Here is a 19,479-nt window from a genome sequence, read left to right as displayed (position 1 = left end):
GGGTGGCCATACATCAGATGGCATGATCATACGACTGATGGCAAATTCCCAGATTTTGGAAAAAAAACTTGGGATTTTTAAATGTGTTATTATCCCCAGTTCCCCAACCCAACTGTTGGGGACCGAAACCCAGGGAGCACTCATAAGCAGGCAGTACGTGTTCACCTTCGATGGTTCCCGTAGCAGGACAGTGAAGCGGGACTTGAAGCTCTCCCCGTTAGACATGGTGCAGCTGGGGGGCGGCAGACCCTCTCACAGTCCGGGAGCTCCCTCCTCCTCTGAAGCTTGGTGCGGGGATCCATCCCTTTGGGGCGGAGATCGCTGTCCCCTCACCTCCACCTCAGAGCCGGGCTCTGCAGTAGTGTTTTGGGCCCCAGCATCATCCTCCACATAGGCCACAGGACACATATACACAGGCTCTCCACTCCCGGCCTGCCCTGGATGAGCCCCGGTGACAGCTGCTGCAGTGCACTGGGAGATTAGGCCTGTGGGGGATATCCTCCACCTCACTATCTTCCACACTGGTACTATTTTTAAATGCTGAATCATTTGTTTGGCTTTTTCCAAATATTGGAACTCATTAGGCTGTGTTCCAGTAGAGATGAAACAAACACTTTCTTAATCAGCAAGCATGTACCCTCAAGGTGGCTCTTGGATGCTCAACAGTGCTCTACTATTCAGTCCAGCGACTGACTATACCAAACCTAGGCAATAAGAGAATTGGGATAGCAGTATGTAGGGTTGAAGAAAAGATCCTATTCATGCTCCTGGGCAATATCGGAGACTCAAATAGTGGAAAAGTAATACTTTTAAGGCTACAAAACACTTGACCCTCATTCTATGTGGAGCACTGAAAAAAAGACTGGAGTAGGATCAGGAGATCAGAGGAGACCATAACCGGGAACTGTCCATTTAAGTGACCCGTCTCCTAGGGGTAAAACACAACTAAGCTCCTCTTACTACTGTATGAGAAATACTCTTTCAGTAATGTCAGGTGGGACACAGACCCTGCCATTACACACTAGAACAAAAAGCTCCCAATTCCTTCAGAAATACCTTTCTCCTTTCTTGTTACTATACCATGGACTTGCTTACAAGTTAACACTGAAGTAGCTTTCCTTTCAGCAGATCTATATTTGCATACATTCCAATAAACAAAAGATATTTAATGATCACAGTATACCCCTCAATGTCAGGATCTTCCTCCTCATCATCATCATCTTCAATTAAAGTATCTTCCTCGTCAGCCTCATCATCAAACAGCATGAAGGAACGATTCTCATTATAATGAAGCTGTTGAATAAGAGAGAAAATGATACTGAGTGTTAGAGTGATTAATATCAGGCCCATAACTGCATGTGCCCTACTAATTACTCAGGATGAGGGGGATATGGGTCACAGTGCCGACTGTATGAAGGTCAAAATACATTCGGTCGACCACTAAAGGTCGACAAAGCTTAAGTCGACACATGTAATAGGTCAACATGGCTAGGGTCGACAGGATCAGAAGGTGGAAACAAGCATTAGAGCAAGATGAGGAAGAGGGGTGAAACTGTGCTGAACCTGCGGCTGGATTAAGGGTTGATGAAGGGGAACCTGGGGTGTACTACAGTCACCCCTAGTATGGAGGTCTAAACAAGAAAAGTGTGGATACTCCTGCGCATACCCTTTCCACTAAATAACAATAAAACACTGTAGTAAATGGTACGTTTATTTACTCCTCCTCAAAGCGGGCTTTGGTAATAAAATGATGCTTTACATATAAAAGAAAAAGAAAGGAGAAGGGAAATTGTGTGGTCTTTTATACCAAGTGACCACAGTGTTTTATTGCTATTTAACAGAAAGGATATGCGCTTGTCATGCTTTGGGCACACTATTATGGTCTTCCTCCATGCCCTAGTGGATGGTAGGTTATGAAATACCGCCTGTCGGCACAAGTAGACTAAAAAAAACGTGAAAAATTCATGCCAATCTTTTGACCTTCCCATTGTCGACCTAATGCTTCTGTCGATCTTCCTACCCATAACATGACAGTTCAGACAAGTAAAACAATGAGAAAATGGTATGCTTCATGGCACACCCTTTAGTAGATACAAGTTTTTGTAGACGTCCTATACTTTATTGAATCATATGAGAAGGCTATATACAATGCCGGAACTACTTTGCATGGAAAAAGATTCTGTGTACATAGTCAAAGATTAAAAACACAAGTGAACTTGGAAAAAGAAAATCTGAAGACGCAGCTTATTCAGATTCAGACTGATTCAAACTGATGTACAAATGTCACATATCATATTGGTGCACATTTTGAGCAAGAAATGTGCCTGGCTTAAGGTGAGGTGCCATTTGGCACAAATAAAGACAGTGTATGAGGGCATCGCTGTAGATAACCTGTACATCTCAAACTGCTGTGGAACTACAAGTCACAGTACTGTATGTCCTGCAAGCAAAAAATGCCGGCTATTGTAAGACTTCCTAGTTTTGTAGTAAATACTAAAAAGACAAAAGGTTCACAACATATATTTTAAACCAAGATAACCACCATAACAATACTCCAACATTTCTACCTAAACTGCTAATCTCCGCTCTCAACAGTTTATCCCTCATGAACTCTGCTTCAGCACAGGTAGTAAGGCCTACCACGTACAGTGCCACATTGTCCACAGATGCAGAAGATGTGTAAAGCCCTGCTGCTCACCATATTATATATGGATATGTCTTTCAGACATTTTAAGTAACATTTTTCCTGTAAAAATTAAAGATTGGCTGTAGCACCCATTAATTAGTGTAATACACCTCCAGCTACTGGACACATCCATAGCTTATTGGGATGCAGTCAATTGGTCTACAGCATTATGGTAGACAGTCATTAGGTCAACACCATTAGGTCGACATGGTTCTAGGTCGACAGGTCATTTATTCGACAGGTCATTAGTTCGTCAGTCTAAAGGTCGACATCCGGTTTTCACTGTTTTTTGGAGCCAACATGTGCCGACAGGCAGTATTTCATGCCCTACCATCCACTACATCATGGTGGGAGAGTAAAATAGTGTACCGAGCGTAGTGTACCATCCCCCACACATTGTGAGCGCAGCAAGCGATGCGGTGCACTTTAAACTGTGTCCATGTCGACTGTGTTGACATTCAGGTAAAAAAACAGTGAAAAACCCCATATCTACCTTTTCACTGTCGACCTAAACATTGTCGAACTAATGACCTGTCGACCTACACCCATGTCAATCTAATGACTGTCTACAGTGCATGTTATGGCTAATGACTGCATGGTGTTAGCATTTCCACTTTTAGTTGTATGTAGATAATATTAAATGTTAGACAAAAGGTAGTTTTGCTTTGACTACTAGAACTGTAAGGTATTTGTGTTGCAACAACAGTGTCAATCACTGTAGGTACCAAGTCTCAGAAAGCAGCCATGTTAATCAGAAGCTGAAATGCTGCCTTTCTCTTCTCTACAGAAAGCTTTTAGTGGCGTTGGAAATCAGAATATGTTTCATTATAAATCTAGACACACAAAGGATTCCCGCACCAGTTTAAATTATTTTCGGACTCTCTTATCTCCAATCAGTGAGCATATCTGGGATCAATGCCTAATTTTTGACTGCAGAGGTGCTACCCACTACTCAGAGCAAATCCACAAGAAAAGTATTAGTGGGTACACTAAAGGTCCTGTATTTCTGTTAATAAAATAGAACTTATTTATTTAAGATGAAATAGGTTAAATATTGAAACCTAGTAAATAGAAGTGAAAAAGAAAAGAATAAGTGTATTAAAATATGTAGGGCCGCTGTCTAATAGACTCCTATATTAGCAGGGATAATATGTCCCTGTGTGTTTCACCTCTGTCCCTGAACCAGCTAATAGCTTGTACAGTATTTGAATCTTCTGTCTCTAATAGACATGCCAAAAATAAAAGAAGTAACAATATGTTTAGTGAAGAGTATTATCAAACAGTTATTTGTATCTTATTTGTATCATTCTCAGCTTATCAGCTGTTTTTTCGAATATGTAGCTATATGTATCCCAATAGAATAGTATTTATTCCTTTTTAAATGGGAGTGTTAATATTTCTTACTGAGAATACACACAACGCTTTAATGAACGGATATAATGTATTGCTGCACTGCAGACTATTTGTAAAGCCTGCAGTTACTTGTGCAGTATTGTAATATTGTTACCAGGTCCCACCCTGAGCAGAAATAGAACGATATGTGATTCCTCAGATATTATGTGATCTGTATGGCCAGTTATATTTGCTGCCTCAGATCACATATTGCAAACAATAGTCATTGATTAATATCAGACTATAAAGCAGGGGTGGCCAAACCTGTCCTCAAGATCTACCAACGGGGAAGCGGTCATCTATTAGAATGAACTTAGGTCTACAGTCATTAGGTCGACCCCACTAGGTCGACTGGCAGGAAGGTCGATCTGACTTAACCCCTTCCCGACATTTGACGTACATTTACGTCATGGTCGGGATGTACTTCCCGACACATGACGTAAATGTACGTCATGACTTCAAAGTGTCACCGCGTCTAGAGACGCGGTGACAGAGGGACGATGTCTGCTGTCCCTGACAGCAGACATCTTCCCTCATTGCCCAGGGGGGGCAGCGATGCCCCCCGCCATGGGCGATCGCTGCGATTGGCTGTTCAAACGTGAACAGCCAAAAGCAGCGTTTACTGTGAGATGTGTAAAATTTAGACTCTGCTGCCCCCTAGTGTCCAAAAAAAATAAAAGAAAGTTGAAATAATGATGTAATAATAAAGTTTAGATATGGTCTATGTTAGTTATTAACTATTTTGAGTGGTATGATTATTTGTCTCACAAGCAGAAAATTTTACATTTTGCAAATAGCAAAATGTTCAATTTTTTTACGACATTTTGGTATTTTTCACAAAAAAAAAAAAAAAAACTGTATCGACCAAAATTTACCACTAATTTAAAGTACAATGTGTCACGAGAAAACAATCTCAAAATCACTGGGATAAGTAAAAGCAAAAAAAAGTTATCCCCACTTAAGTGATACATGTCAGATTTGAAAAAAAGGGCTCTGTCAGGAAGGCAAAAACATGCTGCGTCGGTAAGGGGTTAAGGTCGACATGGGCCAAGGTCGACATGACTTAAGGTCGAATTTGCATAAAGGTCGACATGAGGAAGGTCGACTGGTCATAAGGTCGACATGGGTTTTTCACTGTTTTTTGAGCCGACGTGTGCCGACAGGCGGTATTTCATGCCCTACCATCCACTAGGGCGTGGTGGGAGAATAAAATAGTGTGCCGAGCGCAGCGAGGCACCGTGCCCGAAGCATCGCGAGCGAAGCGAGGGTCCGATTCTCATTGCCAACTGTGTCCATGTCGACTGTGTCGACATTCGGATAAAAAAAAAGTGAAAAACCCATGTCGACCTTATGACCAGTCGACCTTCCTCAGGTCGACCTTTATGCAAATTCGACCTTAAGTCATGTCGACCTTGGCCCATGTCGACCTTAAGTCAGGTCGACCTTCCTGCCAGTCGACCTAGTGGGGTCGACCTAATGACTGTAGACCTAAGTTCATTCTGACAGATGTACCGCTTCCTACCAACGGTACATGTTTCCCAGGCAACCTGGGGATCTATAGTAGGAATGAATGCAGCAGGTTTTAAAATGTGACAGTTAGTAATGACTACAGCTGTGCACCAGCTAGGTAACATGGAAAACGTGGACCGTTGGTAGATCTCGAGGACCGGTTTGGCCACCCCTGCTATAAAGGCTTAGTAATCCCTTGGATATTATAGTAATATCCTACACTTCATTGCCATTATCATTAATACACTCATAAATGGATTCTTTAATAAGATTCACAGATGTACCGTTTAATAAGGTGAGACATTGGTATTCCTAAACACATTAGTATTAGTGTTTCATTTGAGCAACCAATTACATGTCCGCACTGTTCTTCATTAACATTGCCGCTCTTGGATCTCAGCTACTGCGGCATATCTCAAACAGAAAGAGATGAGAGTGAGACTAATGGAACATGTGAGAGGGATTAAGAATGCAGACAGAGACCGAACTAACTTTAAAACCTTAACAAGTGTCTCTAAAACTGCTAACTTATGGATTGGAGAAGGTCCAAATGAACATCAGAGGGGGAGATTTGATGAATGAAGTCCTTAAAAAGGAGTCAAGATGGATATTCTTGATTAATAGTGTAGAACCTTTGGGGATGAACAAATTCTCATCCTTTCTATAAGTTCCAACTACATGGAAACACAAAAGATATTTATCTGAAACTAAATAAAAATGGTATTCAAGAAGGCTGCCAATAAGATCCTACATAGGTCTTTCCCTCCTATATTTCTCCATTATTTCTCCCTCACCTTCCTCTTTCTGTAATCAGTAGGTAACATGTTTTTTTCATATTATCTTAAAACAAGGAAGGAAAATCATATATGAGGAGATAATACCAAACAATATAGGTTCGACTATTCAGGACATATTGCTACAACAAGCTTAGATGAATACACCATTCAAATTTCAGCTGGTTCACGGACAGAGGGAAACAGACAGGCAGAATATCCCTGCTAATATAGAAGTTTATTAGACAGCGGCCCTACATATTTTAATACACTTATTCTTTTCTTTTTCACTTCTATTTACTATGTTTTAATATTTCACCTATTTTATCTTGAATAAATAAAAAGTTATACTTTATTAACAGAAATTCAGGACCATTAGTGCACCCACAAATACTTTTTTTTCCTTGTGGAATAGTTCAATATAAATCCAATTGTATGAGTCTAATTGTTGCAATAATTAACAGTTAAAGCACTGTTACAGACAGTTTTGCAATGGAAAAGAAATAAAAAAAAGAAACATTCACTAGGTCATACCACTATTCCTTCTTTTGATTTCAGGGACAGCAGCATCATTGTTGTCAATTTCTCCAGGTGAATAGAAATACTTTCTTCCATCACCACCGATAGAGCAGCAAACAGGTGGTAGCTGTAACAAAAAGTTTGTTCTCTATTAAAATTTATGGGTTTCTGTGGTTGGGCACTTTTCCTCAGGTGTCTTACCATGATACATACAAAATCAAGGCAAAGGTTTCCCTAAAGAACTTTTGTAACAAAAACTTGCTTTTAGAATAGAGAGGTAGGAACCTCCCACATAACCCCTACATTACCTCCTAAATCTCATCAGCATCTCATAAGCAGAGACAAAACTACAACGTAACTTAGGGGATAGCACAGGTTCTCCATCAGGACCAGACTACGTTTATGATGGGAAAAATCCATGGTTACTCATTTCAGACAGTCCTTGATAGCGCAGAAGAGGGCAAGCATGGTGTCTGTGAATGGCGCCAATGCCTTTGATTCAGCAGAAAGGGGGTACTTTCTAAAGTAAACAGAAAATATAGCAGCGCTACTACTACAACAAAGGACAAAAAAAAAAAATATAATTGCAAAACTTTACTTTAAAGACAAATACCACTTAAAAACATTGAGTGTATAATAACATGAATAAAACATTAAAAAACGGTCTCACAGTCAGGTACCATTTCGGGGAGTATTTGATGCAAAAAAATGGTTAGGTGGATGGGTAAGTGCACTTTACCATAAATTGTGGTGAATGCTTCCAATAGAGGTGGGATGATACCACCCTCAGGGGGGGTGCTAGAGTCCTCTCTTGTATTATGGTATTGGTTGGTAAAACTGCTGGAGGATGTAGATGGAGATGAATGGAACCCCCAAGGAACGGTTACCAGAGTCCTCTCTAGTTTTACAGCATTGGAGATATGCTGGTATGCCTTGATGTAAATTTTGGGGCGTCCTCTCACATGGATGGCTGTAACCAACTTTGGCCGCCAAGAGATGTCCAAGGAAGGAAATTCAAGGGGAGGTCACCAATAAATATTGCACCAAAGTAATGATGAGGAAGCTTTTTCAAACCTACAGCAGGTAGCGAAACGCGTCAGTCGTTTTGGCCTCACTTTCAGGACCAGTCTTTTGCTACAAGGAGCTGATAATTTCCTCATTATTACTTTGGTGCAATATTTATTGGTGACCTCCCCTTGCTTCCATGACCATATATATTTATTTGCGTGTGTGTGTGTGTGTGTGTGTGGGGGGGGGGTCCACATAAACCCCCCATGAAAATGCTGCATTTGCCCCGGCCCAGCAATGTTGGCCAGGAATCAGGAGGAAGAGAAAGTGATGAAAGAGAAAATGTGAGGATGTTTGCACTCATCATCATCTGGAACATTACACAAAGGCATTGGCAAATGTACACAGGTAGAGGTGGTTTTATGTTTTTTTACTTCAGGGCCACTACTAATATAGCAGGGTTACTAACAAGCTAATCCTTGCATGCAGTATCAGATATACATTCAAATTCTTTTCCATTGTTCACAGGACAAATCTCACACCAGTCTGACTCATTTAGATATGAAGCAGTAGCACATTCCATTGTTAATATGTATTGCTTTCCGGGTGCCATTTATTATACAGTTGTCCGATATTACATACATTCTGGTAATTAGATGGACTTTGTTTTAACTAATGATGCGGCAAACAAAGGGCACTAAAATCCTAGGCCTCTGTTCATAAATCTAAGATTGTAGTGCCCTCTAATGGGTTTTATTTAGAACTGTAACTAACATCAGTATAACATATTAGAAACAAGGGTTATCACTCCAACTGCTCATTTGTTGTATTTCACATTTAGGTAAAACTCGAATGTCCTAAAAAGGAGTCCTATATCTAGCACCCTCTACTGGGAATACTTTGCCGTATGGTTTCAGAACCAAGTGGCATTTTAGAAGAAGTGTCTCATAAGAAGGAAGCAAATTTTGCTCCATTAGACATAACACTCCTCTTTCTTCGTTTAAATGGTTTAAATGGTGATTATCCACACAAACTGTGTGCACCAGCACCAACCCTAAAGCACCGAGAAGTGATATTGCTGACAGGTGGTGCAACATGCAGGTCTGTTTTAGTTCTCCATTACAGGAACATGTCCTTATTATACTCAGTCCATATTTGCCCACCACTTCTCTCTCTCCTGTTCCACCTCTACAAGATAAGCAAACACAAGTACCAAATCTGAAAGTAAACATCAGTTGGGTGCAAATTTTTATCTAGATAAACTTAATAGCTATGTTGAACACTTTAAAATAGGTTATGCTACCACTGAGTACTCTGGAATACTCAATTTACTGTACAAGCTAAACATTTGTTGTATATAGTATATATGACAGAGCGCAATATATAGATTAATAACTTAATTTTAGTATAGTATAAAACAAACCAATTAAAATAAACACAAATTAAAATGTTTCACACAGAGTGTCACCCTTTGATTGCACTACCAAAATAGCTGCACTTCTATGGAACCTGGCTGTTAATAGAGGAACAAGTGAAAAGATGAAAGAAAAAGAACATAGAAGTGCGCTCTATGGCATATATTCAATGCCGTGGGCGAGCGGTGACTGCGAGCAGGACTTTTTGCTCGCAGCCACCGCTCACCCTGTCAGTATTCAACTGACCCCCCCTCATTCGCAAATTCCCCCTCGCTCCGTTTTTTGAGCGAGGGGGAATTTGCGAATGTGCCTCCAAAAGCTGCGAGAGCCGAGGCTAATTACAGCGAGTTTGCTGCACTAGCCTCGGCTCTCGCAGTTTAGGGGAATCCTCGCAGTTCTGTGACTGCGAGGATTCCCCCGGAACGTTGCATAGTGCGAGCGGCCGGCGCGGGGGTTAAACTGCGAGGATCACTGGTTTTCTGTGATCCTCGCAGTTTAACCCCCTCGCCGGCCGCTCGCACCGGCATTGAATACTGGCCTAGAGGTTCACCAAACAGTATATACAATGGAAAAATAAAAAGTGTCGGATTATACTTACCAATAATTCCCTTTCTTCCTAGAGATCCCATAGCAGCCATTACTTTGGGATTTCATCCCCTTCCTTGTAGACGGGCTACTTTTTTCCAGGGTCCCTCCCCGAGGGTATAAATCCCAGCTACTCCCTATCCTGTTTTCTTTTTGAGTGTCTGCTTAATTCAACTGGGAAAAAAAGAAAACAAAACATAACAACATGGGAGGGATTATAGCGGCTGCCATGGGATCTCTAGGAAGAAAGGGAATTATCGGTAAATATAATCCGACACTTTCTTCTAAGATCCCCATGGCAGCCGTTACCTTGGGAAATACCAAAGCAAAAAATTGAGGGAGGGACAATATTGAACTGCAACATATTTTTGCTCGTAAAGGACACTCTTGAGGACATGCTCCCCAAACTGAGGTACAGACACATTTAATCCATAATGTCTGGAGAAAGTGTGAACGGAGGACCACATGGCAGCGTTACATAAATCCTTAATTGAAGCTTTCGCCTCCCAGGCCCAAGACATCGCCATAGCCCTAGTAGAGTGTGCCTTAATAATAGATGGAACCTCTTTATCTTCCAATTTGTCTGTTTAGTAGGAGCTAATACTTTCTTGGCTCCTTCTTGTATCACAAACAAATTCTTGTATCTTCTTATTTCCTTACGTCTTTCCAAGTAGATAGTAATACCTCTTACTACTTCAAGTTTGTGCCATAACTCCTCCTCTTCATTTTCAGGGTTAGGATAAAATGCCGGCAAAAAATTTCTTGATTAATGTGAAATGCTGAAACAACTTTGGGTAAAAAAATTTGGGTTGGTTCTTAGAACTACTTTCTCTGGCAGTATCTTCAAATATGGCTCTTCTGCCCAGAGGGCTTGCATCTCGCTCACCCGTCTTACAGATGTTATTGCCACAAGGAAAAAATTTTCCAAGTCAAATGTTTTAGAGATATTTCAGACAGAGGTTCGAATGGGCTCTTCATTAATGCTTTCAACACAAGGTTTAGGTCCCACGGCGCCAATTAAATTATTTACTGGAGGTCTTAATCTCGTTAGCATTATTACATTTTATTATGAGAGATTCTTCTGCCAATTTCCTATCTAATAGGACACTTAGGCCCTTATTCAGATTCGAGCGGTACGGCCCGCGTGCGGCCGTACCGCCGATGTTTTCCGTCTGCACATGCGCAGAGGTCAATCTGCGCATGTGCAGGCGAATTCGCCGCACATAAATTTACTACGCCGCAAAGGGGGCGTATAGGGGAGTGAGGGGCTTCATGCCCTCATTTCCCTATGTATACGCCCCGCGTTTCATGGGCGTTCCCATGCAAACGCGGGGCGTATGCATGGTAATGAGGCTATGACGCCAGTGATGGGGGCGGAAAGCTGACATCGCCGGATGTCAGCTGCCCGCCCCAATACAAGCTTTCACACGGACGATTGTCCGTGTGCTCTAAGCTTGCGTGAGCGGGGGGAGCGTGCGGCCCTGCCTTCGATGGTCATCGACCATCGAATGCAGGGGGCAGCTCCCAACATGGTGGAGGCGTACGCCCCGCCATTTTCATGCGGATCGGCAGCCGTCCGTGTACGGACGGCCGTGCCGATCCGTCTTGTAGGCGGGGATTCGTCTGGTGCGGTCGGAGCCGCATATGCGGCTCGACCGCACCAACCAGAATAAGGGCCCCAGTGCTGAAATTTGTACTTTTAAAGTTGAGATAGCCAGTCCATCAAGGAAACCTTTACTTAAAAATTGAAGAACTTTAGACGTGGGAACTTCATTGACCATCTCCTCTGAACCCCTCCAGTTAAAGAATGCTCTCCAAGGGGGCGTGGCTATGGCGGCAAGAGGATAGGATGTGAAGCGCTGGAGCTCCCCAGACACCCATCCTGATAATTCATCCTGTGCCAGGGTAAGGCTTTTATCTGCCCACACACTTCTACCCCAGTGTTTGCTGCACCCAGTGTACTGTCTGCGCCCCGTGACAGCCGTCCCCGGAGCCCGAAGAAGCGGACTGGGCCTACCTCCTGCAGCGTTCTACACACTTCCGCCCGGACGCGTCCCCTGAGGCTGAAACCGGGAAGATGGGTGTGAGCCGCGAACCGGTGAGTGATAAAGCCTGCCCTGCCTGTCCGCTGAATGGCAGCCTCCACCCCAAGCCGTCCTGTGGTTGCCGCATGATCTGTGGAGCCTCTAAAACACATGAACACCGAGGCTCCGGCGGCCATCTTAGACGCGGTGCGGCTGCATGGAATTGACTGCAGGGGCTACCCACCACTCTGCTGCTCCTGTTTTAGTCATTGTGAATGCATGGATGTGGCTGTAGTCTGCTGCCTGCCCACCTACAGCAGCAGGTGAACAGACCTATACCCTTGGGTGAGTGTTTATACTGCAGAGGTATCTGCTAATTGACATTCAGCATACTATATCCACTATACACAATACTGTGTTGCACCAAAAACAACTGCAACTTTGCCTCTCTCTGCTTACAGTTGTGAGAATAATCCAGCAGGCACACAAGGGGATCTATAATCCTATCTCCATCTAACATGGTGAAACAACATCATCATAATACCCCTGCAGCAAAGCTTGCAAATTGCAAAATAAGCAAGGGGCCCTGAGGCACAGAGCCAGTCTGCATCTAATGCAGCAGATCCACCTGGCCCTGAAGACCCAATCGACCCCAAAGACCTCATTACTGATGCTCCACCTGCACCTGCATCATTTCAGCAAGTCTTAGATGCTATTTCTGGCAGTGAAAAGAGGTTAACAGACAAAATTGAAAAAGTACAGTGTGATCTGTCATTGCTTAGAAAGGATGTGCAACACATCCGTGAGCGGGTGGGAGAAGTGGAAACTCGTGTATCTACATTGGAAGACGTAGTTGACCCCATAAAAAACGAGGTCTCTACCCTGACACAGCAGGTTACCAACATAGAGTAAATGAACATGGAGGGCCGCTTGAGAAGAAACAATGTAAGATTTGTCGGTCTCTCAGAGAAAGAAGAGGTTCAGACGCCTTAAGTCTATTATGGTCCTGAAGCCACCTGTGCTCTTTTCCACCAGGAATAGACTGGAATAAAACCCCTTCTTCTCTTGGGAGATAGGAACTACTTTGATGGCCTTGATGGTAAAAGTTATACAATCTTCCTGAGTTCCTTCCTTTCCACAGGGTATTTCGGCATCCTTGATTATAGGAACTAATTGTTCCTGGATATCTGTAGAAACTCTATTCTGTATCCTTCTTGAACAATGTTCTGTACCCATTTGTCCGCAACCTCCCAGACGGTTGCAAATCGTAAAAGGCGAGCCCCTACTAATCGGGAACTGTGATAGTCATTGTCTTGAGTAACTTATATAGTTCTGTCGAAAGGACTGTCTAGAAGTAGCAAACAGTCCCCTTTGGCTGTAAGGTCTACCCGGTCTATAGGACTTAGCTTCCCTGAACATCTGTCTGGATGAAGCTGGAAACAGGAATTTGTTCTTCTTATCTTGAGGCAATCTGAGAAATTTACCCCCAGTGAGCCTATGAATCAGGGTATCCAACTTAGACCCAAAGAGGAAAGAACCTTAAATGGTAAGGAAACTAGCCTATTTTTAGAATGTGCGTCTGCTGACCAGAACATTAGTCATAAGGCTCTAGGTGTAGCTACTCCAGACCCATAGATCTAGCCGCAAAAGAAGTGACATCCAACGACGCTTCACACAGGAAATCTACCGTCTTCTGAATTGTTTCTAAACTCTTCAATATGTACTGTCTGGAAATCTTCTCCTCTATATCTGTAAGTAGGGTAGAACACCACCTTCTTAATGCTCTGGAAACTGATGCAATAGAGACTCCTGCTTTAAGAGATACCGCTGAGGAATAATGCAATTTCCTGAGTGAGCTCTTCATTCTCCTATCCATAGGATCTTTAAATGAAGCTCCATCCTCTAGTGGAATTGTAGTGCGGGAAGATATTTCAGCAACTGCCGCATCTACTTTTGGTAAATCCCACCATTTCAAACAACTCCTCTTTAAACAGGATACATACGATCCACACGAAACAAGTTCCCTTGCTTCTTCTCTAGATTGACCCATTCTTTAGAAATCAAGTCTTTCATAACCTGATGTTCAGGAGACAAAGGGCTGTACTGTATTTGCTATGTCCTCAAATTACACATCAGCACCTTCCACCTGTGCCAATGCATCCTTTAGGGCTATTTTACACACTCTGGCTTCTGCCGGGCGGCGAAAACCCGCACGGCAAGGAAGCCGTGCCGCACTAAGAAGTTTAGAATGGAGGGGATGGCCACAGCCCGGCAGCCCCGTCCCTTCCGGTTGCAGCCGGATCCCACCACTGGATGGCCGGGCCGTGGCCATCCCGTGTGAATGTCCATTGACAACTACTTTGCATGGCACGGCTTTTGGCCGTGCCGGATTTCGCCGTCCGGCAGGAGCCGCAGTGTGTGAAATAGCCCTTAGATTAATTGTTATATATATATATATATATATATATATATATATATATATATATATATATATATACATACACAGGTCGAGTATCCCGTATCCGAATATCCGTTATCCGAATTATTCCGAAATACGGACATTCCAGAAAGTGAAAAAATTTATTTTTTTTGCTAAAAACTCACTGGGGACATATGTAACAGCATCACTGGGGACATGATATGTAACTGGCACTATATATGTGCAAGACAATGATTGCTTGGCATTCAAATTCAGTGCTGAGATAGTACACACATTTTGTTTCACGTTTTGAAACCTTGTTTTTTGAACAATTAAAATATGTTTGTGTGTATTTTATGTGGTAATAAAATATATTTGTGTGTATATTATGTGTTTATACAGCATAAATGCAAGATACTTCAAAATACATCATTGAAATAATAAAATATTCCGAAATACGGAATAATCCGTTATCCAAAATTCTCCTGGTCCCGAGCATTTTGGATACGGGATACTCAACCTGTATATATATATATATATATATATATATATATATATATATATATATATATATATATATATATATATATATATATATATATATATATTCTTTAATATGTATTCAACAGCCTCAAAATTGAAAGATCAAGCGTCCCCTTTAATTTCTCCAGCTTCATCTGAAGACCCATTGCCGTCCTCCAATAATTCATCAGAGGATACTGCCTCCTCCTCGTCAAAACCAGCTTGATCCGTAGACCTTTTAGGGGTTTGCATTTGTAAGAATTCTTCTTTGGACAAAAATGATTTTTTCATCTAGTCCATAAGATCCAATAACATTTTAGGCTGATCTGTCACAGGTGCAGGCTGAAATTCACAATCATTACAAACAGCAAGGAACTCAAATTTTTCATTGTATATACTGTTTGGGAAACATGTAGGCAAGTAGTCAATGCCTGGGTCGACGGGGACGGAGTGCACTCCTACGTTCTTTTTCTTTCACAAATAAAAATGTCTCTTACGTAGAAGTCATTCCAATCATGGTTTAGGGCAGGCATGTCCAAACTGTGGCCCTCCAGCTGTTGTGAAACTACACATCCCAGCACGCATTGTCATAGTTTTAGCATTCCCAAATTACAAAACTGTGGAAAGGCATGATGGGGCTTGTAGTTTCACAAACAGCTGGAGGGCCATAGTTTGGACATGCCTGGTTTAGGGCCTTGATGGCTAACCTTGACACTCCAGCTAATGTTGAACTACACATCCCAGCATGCCCTGCATCAGTTTTAGCATGGCCAAATAGCAAAACTGTAGCAGAGCATGCTGGGATGTGTAGTTCAACAACATCTGGGGTGTCAAGGTTAGTCATCAAGGGTTTAGGGCTTCAAATGTGTACATATGCACTTTGTGCAGAGATTTGCAGTATTCACTGGTTATAGAAGATGGCATGGTTCAATTGTTCCAAACTGCAAATATGATAATATTGTAGATAAAGTATATATTTAGCAAATAGTCACCAACACAGTGGATGCAATTGTGTATCGCTATGCTCTGCCTCCACTATAGTGCAGGTGACTCAACGTTTTGGTTTTGTGGAATCAGTGCTTTTTGCATATCGGCTGTCACAGTGTTTTTGACAGCCAATAAGATCCCACTTTGAGATTCGAGTAAAACCAAACCCGCTTATCTTGAATATTTACACATTTAAAGAACTAAACCATGATTGAAATGACCTCTACATAAAGATGAGACATTCATTTGTGTTATTTTAAGTGGTTATAGCTTCGGCCTGTGGTTTTTGTTATACAATGTTTATAAACTAATGTTAAATTAAAAATACTAATCTTCTATACAGTATTTTGCGCTCTCATTATATACTAAACATGAAAGAATGCAATTAAAAAGTTATTATAACTATTGATATTTTCTATTTCAAATAATGTAAAAAAGTTAAATTAGGGTATAAATCAATAGATGGAATTTGGAAGCACAAATCACTAAAATGGTATTGGAACATTTAGTTGTATTTGCTGAGTATGGGGTAAAATTTTAATTTTCCTCTGAAAACCAAACGATCATAAATAAATGTTATGTTGGCTATACACCGCTCTACAGCATCTCTCTATTGTATTATGACTTACGCGCAGCTTCTCATATTTGGGTCATCGATGCTGTCACACAGGTTGAGTCCTAGGAGGCAGCAGTCTTCTGCCAAGTTCAGGAAAGATTCTTTACCTAGTGAGTAGACCAGAACACCAAGGGTTTCTGGGAAAGGAAGGGAACAAACGGAGGAAGAATAAATATGAAAATTACAACAAGGATTGAATAACGCTCTTTCCATTTTATTACATCAATATTTAATAACAAACAATGCAACTGGCACAATTGTTTTGTTTATACATTATCTCCCTTTACCCAGACATTGGAGCTGAACAGGTCTTCCCTCTTCTCCTGTCTGCATCAGGTGAACTTTCAACACTTCCATTACAGGTGGGAAATAAGGACGGAGCAATTCTTTTGCGCCTTTGGCTGGGAAAGAGAAAAGCATTGGAGTGGCGAATAAATATGAAGAGTGAAATATGATTTATGAAAGCATAAAACGGACAAAGACAAGTCCCATGGCTACAATTCGCAAAGAAGAGAAGCCACTATTGGTAGACAGAACACTCAGAAGAGAGAAAAAAAAGGAGTACATAAACAGTGTAAAAATAAATAAATAAAAAAATGAGGAGAAAAAAAAAGAATCATAGCATGTGTTCCCTCACCTATAGCACCGAGGGCGCTCACTGACAGCTCCTTAAGTCTGGTATTATCGCCGCTGTTCAGAGTCGTCAAAATCCGTTCCATCAAGGTGGGGAGGTAGGGTTCAATCTTACTGCCTGCAATAAAGTATATCTTCATATTACCAAATACTGAACATTGCCAGGTCATAAATATCCACAAAACGAAACCTCTCATACATTCAATGTAAAACATTCTGAACACCAAGGAAAAACATGCAACTTCTAATTTCAGTAAAAGATACACACTCGACAAATTTGGAAAAGAAGAAATGTACTAATTAATTTGGTCTAATTATTACATTTAAAAAACTCATGCCAATTTTGGCACTTATACACCAATGCAGTGATTTGTACTACCCCCTAATTTATTTTCCTAATCAGTTGTTTCAACCCTTACCAAGGTTCTCCACAAAGTTCTCAAGGGCGTAATAAGCCTTAGTGAGGTGAGCAGTCCGAGATGAATCCACAGCAGACAAATAATCCATGAGCAGTGGAAGTACGGATTCTGCATAGCTACTGATTTCCGGCTAGAAGAGGAAGAGAAGCAAAAGGAAAAAATAACAGTTAGATTTGCTAGAAGGATGTATATATGAGAGATGAACGCAAATTAAGATAAAGGATGAAATTCAATTCCTGGCAAAAATGATCAGGTGAATTTTCCTGATGTTTTTCCATTCTCTTTTTGGTACTTGTGTATTTTGGCGGCGCCCATCGCATCGCATACCATAACGCATACGATGGTATGCGATGCGACGCGATATCGTACGATAGTGCACGATGGCATACAATTTTGAAATTGTATGCCATTGTACATGGCATACAATGCCATACGATGCGATGAGATTAAACATTGTATAAGCACCCTAATGGGTGCTTACAACGTTAAATGCACCCCCACGCCACCCCCCCACTATAAACGTGAACCCGAAGCGTGGCAAGCGCAGCGAGCCCGCGAGGGGCGGCGGTACGCGTCCTACGACCTTTTCATACCCCCACTATCCACGTCGGCGTGGAGTTGAGAATAGAATAGTGTGGCAAGCGTAGCGAGCCACCGCGCCCGAAGCGTGGCGAGCCCCGCGAGGGGACGCGGATACCTGTGAAGCCCGCGAAGGGACGCGTTTACCTGTGAAGGTATCCGCGTCCGCTCGCCACGCTTCGGGCTCGGTGGCTCGCTGCGCTCGCCACACTATTCTATTCTCAACTCCACGCCGACGTGGATAGTGGGGGTATGAAAAGGTCGTAGGACGCGTACCGCCGCCCCTCGCGGGCTCGCTGCGCTCCGGGTTCACGTTTATAGTGGGGGGGTGGTGTGGGGGTGCATTTAACATTGTAAGCACCCATTAGGGGGCTCAAAAGCACCCTTTAGGGTGCTTATACGATTTTTTATCGTATAGGGGGTCAAAATCGCTTCGCATGCCATCGGGTACATGGCATGCGATGCGATACGTTCATCGTACGACGGACATCGGGGGCGCCGCCAAAATACACAAGTACCCTCTTTTTTTCAGGCTTTCAAAAACATAAAAGACATATGGTTTCAGTGAAACCGGTGTATATTTTCACTCGAAAAAGCCCCTTTTTTGTTTTCGGGGATTTTGCTTCCCCTGGTAGAGGTCCTGTGGCGATACAATTACCCCTGATCATTGATCAGAGGTAATTGAATATCAGCCAAAGTAGTTGGAACAGATTAATCTGAACATAGCTTTAATACACCAATAAACTTAAAACACCTGACCCATCAAACAACGTTACCTTTATATACTGGCCTAGAGGTATTAAAACTTAGAGTGCTAAAGTACCAGAAAAATTAGGCCCTAACTGTCATGCCACAGGCTGTGTTTGAAAAATGACAGTTGGAAGCTGTTTGTTGATACTTTATCATTTTTCAAAGCTTAGTAAACCTGCCCCACTATTTATTTTCTTCAGTACCAAATTTTACTTGAAAATTGTTCAGAAAACAAAGTAGAAATGGGAGTGCAAAGACAGCCAAACAGAGATATGCACAAGAGATCAAGATAACAATTATTTGGACAAACTCCAATCGCACACACATGAGAACAAATAGGTGCTAGTAACAATCAATAGAAAGCACAGGAACTATGATCCATGTAACATAGGTTGGGGGCATTGTAGAAGGACCGCCACAGGGAACAGGTGGAGGAACAGAGTGTAGCATTATTATCCACTATACTAGAAATCATTTTCACTTCCGCTATGGAAGTTGGGAGGGGGGCCATCGAGTAATTGGAGTTGAATGCTGGCTCCTACACCTTCATCCTGGATGTTAAGGTCCAAATACACTTGGCGATTTTGCCCAGCGTGTATGGACAATGATGATCGTTTTCATCGCTGGGGGGGGGGGGAAGCTC

General features: G+C 42.1%; 1 protein-coding gene across 2 annotated transcripts in view; it reads right to left on the bottom strand.

Annotated features, from left to right (window-relative positions):
* IPO4 (importin 4) overlaps positions 1-19,479 on the bottom strand; it is an 87,527-nt gene that overhangs the window by 27,764 nt on the left and 40,284 nt on the right. For both annotated transcript variants that reach the window (XM_083188023.1, XM_083188032.1), the window contains exons 14-19: positions 17,508-17,637; positions 17,093-17,206; positions 16,743-16,856; positions 16,469-16,592; positions 6,895-7,006; positions 1,184-1,293 (exon numbers count right to left, since the gene is read on the bottom strand). In XM_083188023.1, the coding sequence (XP_083044149.1) occupies positions 1,184-1,293; positions 6,895-7,006; positions 16,469-16,592; positions 16,743-16,856; positions 17,093-17,206; positions 17,508-17,637 (704 nt within the window). The remainder of the gene's footprint in view (positions 1-1,183; positions 1,294-6,894; positions 7,007-16,468; positions 16,593-16,742; positions 16,857-17,092; positions 17,207-17,507; positions 17,638-19,479) is intronic.

The sequence above is a fragment of the Crinia signifera genome, chromosome 1 (genome assembly GCF_055691185.1).
Source record: "Crinia signifera chromosome 1, ASM5569118v1, whole genome shotgun sequence".
Lineage (NCBI taxonomy): Eukaryota > Metazoa > Chordata > Amphibia > Anura > Myobatrachidae > Crinia > Crinia signifera.
This window is presented reverse-complemented; position numbering and strand designations above follow the sequence as displayed.